This window comes from Rutilus rutilus (genome assembly GCF_951802725.1).
Source record: "Rutilus rutilus genome assembly, chromosome: 23".
In the NCBI taxonomy this organism is placed as follows: domain Eukaryota; kingdom Metazoa; phylum Chordata; class Actinopteri; order Cypriniformes; family Leuciscidae; genus Rutilus; species Rutilus rutilus.
In genome coordinates, this window is record NC_140233.1 from 20,904,416 (window position 1) to 20,918,533 (window position 14,118).

General features: G+C 41.1%; 1 protein-coding gene across 5 annotated transcripts in view; it reads right to left on the minus strand.

The window, feature by feature from the left end:
* Positions 1–670: 670 nt before the first annotated feature.
* dusp8a (dual specificity phosphatase 8a) overlaps positions 671–14,118 on the minus strand; it is a 45,555-nt gene continuing 32,107 nt past the window's right edge. For 4 of the 5 annotated variants that reach the window (XM_084397876.1, XM_084397878.1, XM_084397879.1 and 1 more), the window contains exons 4-7: positions 5,100–5,266; positions 4,814–4,973; positions 4,420–4,543; positions 671–4,146 (exon numbers count right to left, since the gene is read on the minus strand). In XM_084397876.1, coding sequence (XP_084254002.1) covers positions 3,081–4,146; positions 4,420–4,543; positions 4,814–4,973; positions 5,100–5,266 — 1,517 coding nt within the window. In that variant the 3' untranslated portion in view covers positions 671–3,080. Of the gene's footprint in view, positions 4,147–4,419; positions 4,544–4,813; positions 4,974–5,099; positions 5,267–8,937; positions 9,656–14,118 lie in introns of those variants that run through there. The other variant, XM_084397880.1, reaches the window with a different exon arrangement.

Sequence of the window (14,118 nt, forward strand, 5' to 3'; positions counted from 1 at the left end):
TTCTCTAGCGCAGGTCAACCAGGCCTCGCCAACTTTCTTTGCGTATTCCTTGGGCGGGGTTTATTTAAATGAGGAACGTTATGACTTCTTAAGATCCGTAAAAATCTTGTTGTAGTCTAAACGAAGACATTCGTTGTAGTTCTTGAAAAGTGGATTCTGTTAAATAAAATATTTCATTTTGGAGTGGACTTTGAGCTTTGTAACCTTGCAGATCTTTTTAATGCTCAAACAGCAACATTACAGACTAAATAAAGTTGAAAAAGTGAAAAAGCATGATAGGACCTATATATATTTATTTATATAAAACCTACCTTCTGAAACCTGAAATGTTTACATAAAAGATCTTTCACAGCTTTATTTCCATACTGAGAATCAATGGACATGCAGATGAACTCGCTGCCCATTATTTTTGGAAATCGTTACCTTTTTACTGTCTGCATGAGAGATTATCAAAAAAGCTTAGGTAACAATGCCTACAAACTTCTTCATGTACCTTACGTCAACACCAAATTTTACAAACCGTTCATAGAATGTTAGAAAACCATTTGCAAAATGCATAAATAAATTATAATGTTGATCATTCATAAAAAATGTTGAAAATCTCTGATCTTGCACATGCAAGATCATGTTAATACAAAAATCAAAGGAAAAGAAATCACGAAACTTTTTCATATTTTGTAATGTTTGTATTTTGTTTCATCATCATCACAAAATGGGTACATGGGGAGGAACAAGCCTTTTCCAAAGAACCTGAGGTATTTTGCGTCAAGCAGCCTAAGGTATCAAGATTTTTTCTTTAAAAAATTCCCTATCTCAATTAGTTTTGTTGATACGATGCTATTCACACAACATATAATAATAATAATAATAATAATAGTAATAATAATAATTAGTTGCCAACTATTTAACAATTTCAGCAAAAAAGGACAGCCTGCATCTTTTTATTACATGTTTTAAATAATGATAACAATGTCTTTAAAAATATAGTACAGGGAAGGAAAAGGAAATACAGGTAATGTCTCACACAAAGAAAACAATTACAGCAGCACAAAATACAAGATTTGCCATTCAGAAAAGCTAACTGAAAAAATACAGACATAAATAAATTGCTGAACTATCTCCCATGGAGAGGGCATACCCATTCACATTTGCACACACACACCCTTTCTGTGTTATATTTAAACTTTGGGGCGTTCTAGAGATTCTGAGAGAAATGAGGAGAGGATAAAGGGGAAAAGGGAGAGAAGGAGAGAAAAAGTAGGAAAGAAATTGGTGCAAAAGAGAGAGAATGAATGAAAAGGACAGGAAAGAGAAAGCTCAGAGCCCAGATTTGTAATTGAGTCATCAAAAGCTCCCCTGAGAAAAAAGCAAGCCGAATGTATTGTCACCATAGAGCAGATTATGTTCTTATCAGTTACTGGTTTTACATAAAAAGTTTATGATCCAATAGAAACTAGATGATCAACAGACTTAACTCTGTCAGATCATCAGTCAGGTTTAAAAATCTAGTTGTGTATACTTATTTCATATGGGTGCGCAGTCGTGGATTTAAAGGTTAGGGGCTTATCTCCTCTCCAAGACGCCAGTCTATATGAGCATCTGCAAAGGGTCATTCACAACATCCATCATACATCCTCCCGCAATCAGACCCAAACAAACAATAAATAATATCATAAATATGCAGAACAAATGGGGAACACAGACAAACCCCTTTAGAGTCCCTGTCATTTTTTCCCTTCATTTTGTCTTGTGTGCTTGTTAATGCAAAAATCAAATTCTTGAAAATCAAAATGAGTTTCTGGGGTATCATACATATTCTTCTAGATTACTCTAGATTATTCATGCTGGATTAAAGTCTTTAATAATTCAAGCCAGCAGGCTGGAGAGACAAATGAAAGCCATACCAAATGCTTTAGTTTGTGACGCACACCGCAGGACATAAATGGTTACACATGATTTTTTGTAAAGCGTTGTGGTACCCTTTTAATGAGAACATCCAAAAACATCCCACTTAAAGCAAAAGAAAGTGCATTTTAACATCAGATAATTCCTGGTAATAACCGCACTCTCTTATGAACAAAAAGGAGGACAATAAGTGAAAACATATTGCTTGTAGTTCCGTAAGTGTATTTTCGTAAATATCACTGAAAAAGAAAGATCAACACTGAAAAAAGAGGAAAAATAAAAACTCCACAATCTTTATATTATTTCTCATTACCAGAATGAACCAGTAGAATAAATTAAAAATGTAACTAAGAAAAATGACCCAAAAAAACAAAAAGAAAAATTAAACATCCATTGAAATCACTGTGTATAGTTCATATACTATTTGTTTGTAAGGAAAACAGCAGCCTTGAAGCATGCTCGGTGAGAGGAACGTGGGTTGCACAACAGTTCGAGCATCACCACTTGGGCACAGGAAGGGAAGAACAAGACCCTGAAATCTGGGTAACAAAAGAGTGACAGAACATTATGGGAAAATGCCCACAATGTGTTTCCTTCATGACATGCCTGGTTCCTCCTCCAGGATTCCATGAATGCTAGGATACAGGACCAGGGTGGACAAGAGAACTGCACAAAGAGGCCTTCATTCAGCCAGTAAAAGCATGTACCACCAAGGCTTAGTCTATGCTGACTCCTTGTGCTGTGGCGGTGTAACTTCATAATATGGCATAATAAAAGAAACAAGTGTAAGCATAACAGCCATGCTTGATTCTCAATACACCAAAAGGCTGGAAAAGCTTTTATGAGGAAACCTGGGGGTCTGTTTCTAGAGTGAGGAAACGAGGGATTCTGCAACTGGAGTCTCAGCTCGTTGTCATCTGGGGATGGCTATGGCTTAAAAACAGTAGAAAGTCAAAAGCAAAGTCAATCTGCGTCAGGTTCCACTGGCTTAAAAAGACAAAAAAAAAAAGACAAGTGTCACATTTCTGAGAACCAGTCATTATCGACAAGCCTATGAACTAATATGAATGTTCCACACAACAGCCTCTCCAGGCCCACTCTCACTCATCCTTGCTCATAAGTGGCGCCTGTCCGCTGCCAATGTGTAAAAGTCCTTAGGGGCTGTGCAGGTGATGTCAGGATACTTCAATGATTTCCATGCTCCCAGAGAAGCTGGATTGCTTGCTGATCTTTCCCAGTTCTTCCCTTGAACGTGTCTCTGATATCCCCTCTTCAAACTCCATCTGACAGCTGCGCCGCTTAAACTGCTTTTCGGCAGCACAGGAAGTGGGAGCATCCTCGTGCCAGCTGCCCCTCGAGTCCCGTGGTTCCCCCACCTTCTCCCGCAGACGCACAGCCTCACACGGCCCAGGGAGACTGCTACAGCCTAGCGTAGGAAAGTGTACTGCCCCTCCACCTCCATTACTGTTCATTGACTCCGAACTGTAGAACCAAGGGGCTTCGCCTGTTGGCGTAACAGGGGTTGTGGCCTGAACGGTGTCTCTATGCTTGGTCCACATGGGCCCGGTGCCCACAGTGGGAAGGCTGAGCAGCAGGGAGGGCTTCAGATTGTCATCAAGACTGGGACTTTTGTGTGCAGGGAGTGACCGTCCGAAGTTTAGGCTGTGCGAGTGCACAGGAGAACTTCCAGCACTGCTACCATTGTGCTTGCTTTTCCTCCGTGAACGAGGTCTGGAGCTGCTCTCAGGAAAGAGGCCTGGAGATTCAGCTAAACCGGGGCTGACTGAAACAGGTGAGTACTGGCATACACCATTGGCTTCTCCAGCCTCTGGGCTATCCAGCTTGCAGAGTTTGGGGACATCTTCGGTATGCACAGGTGCGAGACGAGGACAGTGGTTGGGCTCGTAGACAGATTTGATGTCAAGTGAGAAAGAGCGTTTGAGGCGGTTGGTGTCCAAGATACGCTCTGCTGAAAGATTCAAGCCATTAAAGCCCTGCTGGAGGGAGGTTGGAGAAGGTAGCTTAACGTCAAATTCTGTGCGGTCTTTCTCCGCCTCCAGACGGCCCTTTTCAGGATCACTTGAAGATTCTCCTCTAGGTTCTGATAATTCCTTTAACTGCTCCAACTTCTCCTGACCTGAGGACAGAGCTTTTAGCAACCTCAGACCCTTCTCAAACTCCAGCAGCTGTCCCAGGAAGTTGAAGTTGGGTGATATTGAAGGTCTGCGGTCCTTCACAAACCTGGAAACACAAGAAGAGTAAGAATGATTACCCTAGGGACAAATCCGCATGTACGGATAGGAAGACATCTTCAACACAAAGACTCTTCATGTGAGCTTGTAAAGGCCTTAAACAAAAATATGAGTTTAAGAAGGCTTCAACAGGTATTGTTTACTTGTTTCTATGTGATCCATTTTGCATGTTGCAGTAAATGGATATAAAATTACAGGTAGCAGAAAAAGTTTTTTTCTGAGGCCGTGCAATTTAAGCTGCAGGGTGTCTGAGTGAGTTTACCTGTATGCGTCATCTGATGACAAGCCCATTGTCTTCATGATATAAGCAATGGCGATGGTGGCGGACCTGGAGATGCCAGCTAAACAATGGACAATGACTCGACAGTTGGAAACCTTGGCTTTGTCTGAAAGGGAGAGGGGAAACATGTGAGAAAACACAAAACATGCAAGACAACCAAATACCTCCTCAGTGACAAGCCAGAAGAAAAAGAAAAAAAACATAATTTCTGCAAATATGCTTTGAGGATCAAATTTGTTCTTCCTGATATCATAACAGGGCATGCTGCTCATTTTTCATGCTAACATGTGAAGTTCACATCAAGAAACTCAATCAGCAAAGGAAAACTATAATCAAGTGTTAAAACAACCTTCTATTGTTACAAGCAGGTTCTTACCAATAAACTCGTTGGTTTTGTCTAGCCATGGCAGGAGTTTTTCACAGTAGTTGTCATTGACGGGTATACGCATGAAATGGCTTTCGGAGATGAACTCTGGCTTTGGGCAAGTGTTGCTTGCATTTAATACATATGTGATGCCATTTTGAGCCATTAGATCCTGAGAGTGCAAAGAACCAGGGTAAGAATTTTGTAGCGTCATTACTTCTGTTTTGGATAAAATATGTGAACAATTATTTGGAAAAATTATCTAACATTCCAAGATATTAGTTACAGTCAGTTGTACCTTGTTGAGCACATCTTTTTGTGAGCCTAGGTAGAGATGGGGCAGGATTCGTGTGGGACCAACGTTCGCCACAGGCAAACATGGCTGAGACAAGCTCATAGGCAGAGTGGCCACTGGCTTGCCTTCACACAAGCCTGGAAAACAGGACGAGAATGCTGCAAAACCACCTGAAGAGAAAAAAAGAGAGAACACATTAAGAACAAAATTACCCCCTACCTATGTAATAAAAGAAAGACAAGACCAACAAGAGTGCTGGATTTTGCAGTCATTATGTATGGGATGCAACTCAAAATCTCTCAAGCAGGACAAAGAACTGAACAAAGAAGCTGCAACCTATAATAATAAAGGGCATAATTCAAGTCAAAACCTTTCATACTAACAAAGGACATGCTGATGTCAAACATCATTTGTCAAAAACCAATAAAGAGAGGATTCAGATGTTATAAACAAGATTATGCCAATCTAGGTCAGTGCATGTATGAACATAGCAGTGAAGTGAGCAAAGGCCAGTTGGCCTAATGAAGGATCCTGTCTCTTTAAGAGGCGGGTGGCTCCAGTTTTGGCATTTGTCTGCTGGAGCTCCTTTTCCTGAATGACCTAATATCCTCAACTGAACAACTGCGTCAGGCTTAGAGAATGAGGGTGGTCACAGGTGCAGACCAAGCCCTTGATTCATAGCTCCAGGGTGTTGGGTGCATGGGCAACAGCATGCACACATTCAAATGCAATGTATAAATTCGCAACTGCATTTACAACTATAAGCATTCACATTGTGCATGAAGCTGAACTAGAATGTATTAGTTTAACAGGGAAAGATGGAAACGTGGAATGGATTTACAGAGGAAGAAAGTTAAGTCTTCATCGAGCTGTGCAATGCTGCCAGAAAGTGTGAGCCCCAGCAGATGGGTTAAGACCTTAATCTCAGATGAGCTTCATGAGAATTTGGGACATGGTAACCCTGGGAGCGTGCAGACACAGCAGTCAACCAGGGAGCCATGAAATCATTTCGTCCCAGCCAGGAAACAGTGAAATAGTCCAAACAAAAGTGACTGTGTTAAACAGATCTGGGTGGGATGGAGGAGTTAAAATGAACAAGTCAATAAAATGAGTCATGGCAAATAAAGAGTGAGGTGATAAGAAGGTTTACAAAAAAGAAATGTAAGCCATGCTCAGAACATCATCTAGAGTCTATACAAGGGTGACATCATATTTCAACAAACTGAATTTTAAAAAGCCACCTGCTTTGCCCTAACGGACAACATGGAACACCTGTCCCTCTTACCCATGCATAAATCACTATCTAAACAATTATTGTATGTTTGGAGGTGCTTGGCTTTTTAAGAGCTTGAGCGACAACCTGTCTGTTTCCTGCTATTAATGGCAACGGTCGGTACAATGACATCATCTCTCAGCACAGAAGACTGAGAGGTGATTTGCATGTCACTCAAGCAGAACCAACGGGCCCCTGGAGCCTCCTCCATACGCTCTCGAAACTAGCGGTAGATGAATGACTACCGACCAAATGTTCTACGACCCCCATACTGGTTCAAATGCACCCTTCCCCCCAAACCCCACACACGTACACACACAAATACATTCAAACACATTGATACAACCATCTAATCTTAGATATCTGTCCCCCTCCCCCAAATGTAACTCCCCTTACTGGTCCAGTGACATAATCACCTAAAAATGTTGCTCATTATGTCAACACTGTCAGCGATGCATAAGATTCCAAATTTTGCCTGGTTAAGGCTTGTTAAAACTAGCTTCCTATCCCACATCTCTCAAATGCATTACTTAGGCCAAAACAGAAAAGCAGTGCTGACCTCCCTCTCCCTTGAACTCAAAAGGTCAAGGATTTCAATGAGCATCTGGAATCTCTGAAAGCAAGAACACAGCTCAAAACTCAAAAGGCAAGCAGACAGGATCTCCTTTTGCAAGTGATCTTTGATGCTCTTTTCATCTCAAGGATCTGGAATATTGTCCTGCTTCGAAGATCTAGAGGGGTGCTTTATATAGTTTCCTCGAAAAAACGTGTTTCTGTACCACAGCAACACAAACAGGAACAAGTACAGCACCATATTGTTGAAAAGCCAAGAGAGGAAATGCTTGAGTGAGGTCATCGGCTATCGTTTCTAACTGGGCGGTGGTGGTGACAGTTAGGATTACAAGAAAAACCATAAGCTTCCGTATCTGTCTTAATGTCTGGCTGAAGTTGAATCCACAAACACCTAATTTTACTTTTGCAGTAAAAATATTAACAATTAATTGCACTGTAATAAGTAAAGTTAAAGAAGTTGTGAGGGACTATAACTGATAAAAAATTTATTAATTAATGCACAGACACACACTAACAGTGACAGTCACGACGGACTTAGGCAACATTAGTCACTTTTATAGTCTCCAGTTGTGTAACAGGCCAGTGGTGACGTTTCTCAAAACCACCGGGAATATGAGTGCATGTGTGTTTTCAGCAAGAGAAGTGTGCCAGGGTCAAACTCGCTCTGGACGAGAAGGCAATGTGCCACTCGCACACTTCCTCTATGTTTTTTTCTCTGTCTCCAAACCTTACATAACCCTCCATTTGCCATCCAGCTTTCTCTGAAAACAGAACAGTGGAATAACCTTTCTTGTATGGAGGAACCACAACATTTATCTGGATTTGCAGAAGTTGTGAATAGGTTGTGTAGAGCCTATAATGCTTGGGTCACCATAGACTAGTGGGATACTTACCTAAAATTCTACTGCAGCTGCAATGTCATGTTCCTCTACTGTGCAACTAAGAAGATGAGGTAAAAAGGTTACACTTTTCGGATATGGCCATGAACTATCAAGACCATGAACTATCGAGATGCATTTGTGTTTAATAACACAGAGTTGCACAGTTCATTAACTCCAGCCTTTGATATCAGTTCATTGTCCTGCGGCACCTGACCTCCATCTTTAGGAGCCCCTCTGTTTTTCATCTTTTCAGCTGAGCTCTATAGGCACTCTCACACAGGCTTCTATTCAAGGCTCTACATCCAGCGGCATTGATGGGCCCCTGAATGAAACTAATGCACACCAACAGACACACACACACACAAGTCTCCAGATGCAGAAGACATGACGCCATTGAGGAGCAGCCCCCATCTGTCCCCATCTCCGCGCACACACTCACTTATTAGCATCTCAATAAAGGCCCAATGACATCATTGCACACATGCATGCTGCACAATGAGGAACACAAAAAACAGCAGGGGGTTTGTGGCTACCTCATCACTCCCGGCGCTTTGTGTCATGCTTGACAGATTAGAAGTGTTAAACCCCGGGACCCTGTATCATTGAATCATTAACTGTTGCCGCTATTACAATTATTGCATTTCTGCCCTAAAGCCATTACGAAAACATAGACGTCACTGCAATAAAAATAAATTGCTTGGCAAAGTCCAACTGTTTAACTTCTATTTGGTGACATCAGTAGAACGCACACACATAGTAACTCAAATATACTCTCGCATGTGTGCATAACATTACACAGGCTGTGAACTATGAACACACACGAAGCAACAGCATTAATGTACTTAAATATAAAGCAACCCAATGCATGTCCATTTAAATTTGCTACTACTCTTGGAGATTATCGTAGGAGCACTATGGCAATGCTAGGTTAATGTTTTACTTTTTAACATAAATTTGTGGTAATAGAAAGACTGAAAAAGGAATTTTAACATCAGTCAATTTAAAATATTTAGATAATATATAAACATAGCGCATAATCTCGAACCATACACGTGTTTGTGTTGGCACAGATGGGAAAGCACCATCTGTCCAGGTGACAACAGATGCTACACACCTCTAAGCTTGCGTTCCTTCCTCATCTTACGGACTCTGATTTTGAGCCTCATGTCTGTTCCCTGGATCCCCGGCCAGAAGCAATTCTCCGGAGGGGATATGACCACGTCTAGGGGCATCCGCACCAACTCAGAATGCACCAACTAGTCCAAACCACAGTCCAAGAACTATACGTCTGCAAGATGCTGGGTAACAAAAAAATGTAAGATCCTAAAAACAACACCTAGGAGGGAAACTCCACAGGAAAGAAACAACTGCATCCCCCTCACAGAAATAAGGGCAGAAGAAGTGTGTGGTCTTTCCTCAGGAGCGCCACGGATCCTTCCTCGATCTCATTCTGTGTGGCAACAACTGAAAGTGGAGCTCGCTATTGTTGTACAGCCTCCGTTCAAGTCTTTCCCCGCCTTCTCTCTCTCTCTCTCTTTCTCTCTCTCTCTGCGTGACCTTAGAGTGAATGAGCTCATTTGCCGTGAGCATAGTCTGCCCTGTCTCTCTCCTCTCTCGCTTACTTTCACTCTGTCTCCCCCCCCTTTCTCTCTCTCTCTCGCTCGCTCTTACTGTGTGTGAGCTGAATCTGGCTCATGAGTAAGGCATGCAACCACATTCCTTACTCACCAAGCAAATATGCAGCCACCTTAGGGGCCCACTCTATGTTTTTCTGAAAATGAAAAAATATAACACCCTCTCAACTGTTTTAGACAGGAACCACCAGACTGCAAGTATACACTTTATATATGTACACTAAGATGCACATTTTAGCTTGATCTTCTCTCTTCACACTCCCTAAATGCATCACATTTACTATAATACAAAATGCACTGCATTGTGCAAATTTACATATAGGGGGAAAAAAACTAAAATAATATGCATATTAAATGCATTTACAATTAGTTTTACTCTTATTGAGATTGAATTTTCTATTCGTCTTCCAAAAATCTGAATTTTACATCTAAAATACCCCTGCAGAGGAACTGGAGTAGCAAAACTAAGATCACGGGTTCTATTCCCAATAAATGCACAAAGTCTATTAGATAAATGCATCTGGGAAAAGTGTAAATGTAGTTTTATTTCTGAAATAAAAATGTCTAACATAACTATCCATGTGCTGCAAGACGACACCTGCCTAAAACGTGTTAAAGTCGACATAAAACGTACAGTAAGTTGCAATAGTCTTTTCTTCCCACTTGAGTGAAGTGGCTTCTCAAACAAGAATAAATGTATTGGATCTTTTGATTGTTGTCGTATGTTATTGCTGTGATGTCATGTGAGGGAGAGGTTGTGAGATTATGAGGGCGCATAAATAAAAAATGATGTGCATGAATAAATCATTTATAATAAACACTGCAAAATTAGAAATGAAATAAATAAGAAATGTCATTGCCATGATTTTATGGTGGTTTTGATTTTCATGCTGGTAGCAGTGATAACACTGCATGAATTAAATACAATGGCTGTTCTAAAGTGCTTTACTGCATGTTTCAAACACATATTTGGTTTAGTAAGATGTGATAGCACATAAAACATTCCTACTGAAAAGACCAGCTTAGAGCGTAATGAACGTCCAGGTCCAGGCTGGATTTTGCTAGTTAGTTCATTCACAACTGTCTGAAAGTTATTTGTAGTTCTTTGAACAACATGCATGTCCATCTGTAGGGGTGAGTATGATGCTCATAAAGGTGCAGTAGGGAGCAGATGTATCAGAATACAACATTACACTGCAGGATCATCTATCAGGTGAAGCAGAGAAGCTACGTCATTCGTGCAGTTTGACTGCAACTCCACTTGCCCGTATGTGGGGCTTAAGGAGTGTTGCCACAATATATTGAATTTATTTATACAAAGCTTTCGGACTCTAACAGAGGATGGTGTGTGTGTGCAAGAGACATTTTTGTGTGAATGCGTGAGTGGAGTAGGAAAACTGTTAGTGCTGATAGCTCTTGTTGTCAGAGCACCAGTGACATGTGATACGCGGATACATCAGTCCATGATGTAATGCTTACGGGGCCCCAGCTGTCATGCCTGAGGTGTGAGGTAGCCTCCAGTCGAGCACAACGCCAGCCTCAATCGCTCAGCACTCACATGTGTGCATCAGTCTAAGTGTGTCTAAATCCCCCTGTCTGTGATAAAACAGCGTGAAATTTAGCTGGAGTTTGACATACATATGACATAAATGGATCCCAATGGGGCATCTCTCATTTACGCTCACAATATGGGGCGAAGGAGCTCGAATTCTCATTGCATGATTACGCTTCTAGATATCTTGTGTATACAAGCCATAAGTGAAGTCATTATGAAGTCATGGAAAGAAAGAAACACGACACGCTGACATTACATGCTAGCCATGCGTCGCTATATCATTTTACCGCCACCGAAACAGAGAAGATAGAAGCCATATTACAAAAAAAGCCTCTTTACTGCTGTGGTGTACTACTCTATATTTCATATCGTTTAATCACCATCATCCTTTGTTGGACCCAACTGCTGACATGCTTTAAATCGGGCACACGTGCCGCAACAAATGTGCAATTTTAATTGTAGGTGTCAACTCTGATATATCCCAGCCATTAGACAGCAGCCCACGTAGGAGTTTCCACACATGACATTTGGGAACGGTATAGCTGAGCTGAGGTCAAGAAACAAAAAAAAGTTGTGTATTTGAACCCTACAAAGTGTGATCTAGCATTGGGTTCTTGAGAAAGACACTTCCCAGATTGCATGAGGGTGACTGTTTCTGTATTGTAAATCAAAATGAATTAAATTCCTCTTCAAACTTCTTCACTACACACTAAATTTGCCTAACACTATGTACTCTGCCATCAAGTATATGAATTTCAGAAGATTGCTGTTGTCTCAAACTGGAACACTACTTTTAGACAACCATTTGCTGTTTTTCCATTTGAACAAAATTGCATTTTAAACGTAGCTAATGTGTTGCTGCTAGTTTTAGCATATTTAGCCCCTCCCCTTCCGCTATGTAGAGAAAGCTGCGACCATTGATTGTGGTCCAATATATGGAAAAAAAGGTCGGCGTGTGGTCTAAAAGGGTTGTCCCTATTCTCTTAATGAGTAATGGGTGTGTTTTGGGCGTAACGTGCAAAATCAGAGTCTTATCTCCCACTCCATCTAAAAGCCAGTTGTGCTCGCGCCATGGCGGATTCGCTATTTACATGGCGGTATTTGCAAGCGGAAAGACTGAACGCCTCTCTAGCGAGGAAACGTATCTGCTCATGCACAAGGTTAAAGCGCAAACAGACCATCTACGGGACAAAGTGTACGCGCGTTGTGGACCCGACTATAGGCGCACATTACTAACGCGCTCTTTAAATAACCCAAAATATTGCGCAGTCTATTTCAGCTGCCTCAAAATAGCAACGTGTGCAATGTGCCTGAACACACCTCGTTTTCAGACCAGCGCACAAATGAGCGCAAACGCAGTTGCTATTTAAATAACGTGGCACAGGGCGTGAAAATGATAACTGCGTCAGGCTGAAACTAGCAAAAAAAAACTTACGTCGCACCTGTAGCTGCACCGGGCTGATGATAGAGCCCTTGGTGTTGTAATTACAACTTCCCAACTTGTAAATACGAACTTCAAAGGAGGACTTGAATGCATCATTAATACAAAATGAAAAAGTTTGTGAAATGGAACACAACACTAGTTTTATTATAAGTAATGTTACACATTCTCTTACAAGAGGATACAGCTTTATTGCTGATACTGCTGTGACTCAATGTTCCTATCAATGCCTCCAAATCTGCTAAAACATTCAGAACAAATTGGTTTTTGGGGTGCGGACTGATGGGGCAGTGAACACAAGGTTACCCCGTGAGTCAGTCCTAGAGCTCCTCCTGTCCGATTTTAGGGAAAAATCGGGTCCATCGGAGACGTCCAATAGATTTCTTAGGCGCCGAAATAACACCACAGACACAGTTTAATCACCATGGGAAAATCTCAGAGTAAAACTAGGAGTTGTGAAAAATATGATACACTGGTGTTTTGACAGATCTATGTATCATCTTTTTACTCTTTTAATTCATTTTATAACTATCATATATCTTTTAATTTCTTTTATAACTTTTTTAATTTTCAATTCACTTTGAATTGCCATAGTGTATGAAATGTGCTATATAAATAAACTTGCCTTGCATAAAAAAAAGCTGATGTATGAGGTGATAAAACAGCATTGCCTGGCTCTTATATCAGTTTTCATTTAACACTGTTAAGCACTATTAATGTTAAAAAGACTATGAACCAGATCTCACTCAGTTAAGAACGGACTCGAGGCTTCCAAGTGTAAGGGCTCAACAGGATGCTGTCACTCAGTACTGGGCTGAAACCCAGTGTACAGGTCAAAGGTCAAGTTCATTAATCAAGGTCTGCCATGTTTCAGCTATGTTACCGACAGCCGAAGGAGGACCCGGTTTAAACCGGTTTTAACACTCTTTTGGAGGCCAGTTACACCAGATTAAAATTTTCTGATGTTTTGCAAGGATGTGTTAACAGCCAAAGGCTTAAAACCATCTTGTGTGATTCATATAGTTGGATGAGGAAATTGATGGTATTAAGCAAGCAATTTGTTCTTCTTATGTCACTGTGACATGTGAGAAAGACAAGGCGTCCAGAGAAGATTGACAAACCTTTGCACTCCTTTCTTTTCCTAAGCTTAACATTAATGTCGTAATGTCAGATGTTCAAATATGGAGAGAAAACGATAGAGAGCAGTTAGGGCCAGACGTCAAACTTGTGCATATCTGCAAGCTTGTAAGTGCAAACTTCCAAAATGATATGCTTGAATGAAGAATTTTAATTTTGGGGTGAACTGTGCCTTTAACATGAGCACTAATGGTCCTCATAGATGGGTGAACATGCATACAACCACACCTCCATATTATATTTATATTTTACCACATTTCATTCATCAACTATTCCCATGTTATCCATTTGTCCTTACTAGAGAAGAAGGGGTGATTGAGAAACTAGGGTTGATCTATTAATATGGATGGACCCACCCTTCCCCCTTAAAAGACAGAGAAATAAAGCGATCTAGACCCCCCTATGGAGAACTATGATGTCATCGGGCCACATGTAAACCAGGATAGAGGTCTCCAGAGAGGGTTACACAACTGGGAGGATGTGCTTCGTGAGAGTGGGAAGGAAAGGGGGAGATGGAGAGCCTGAGAG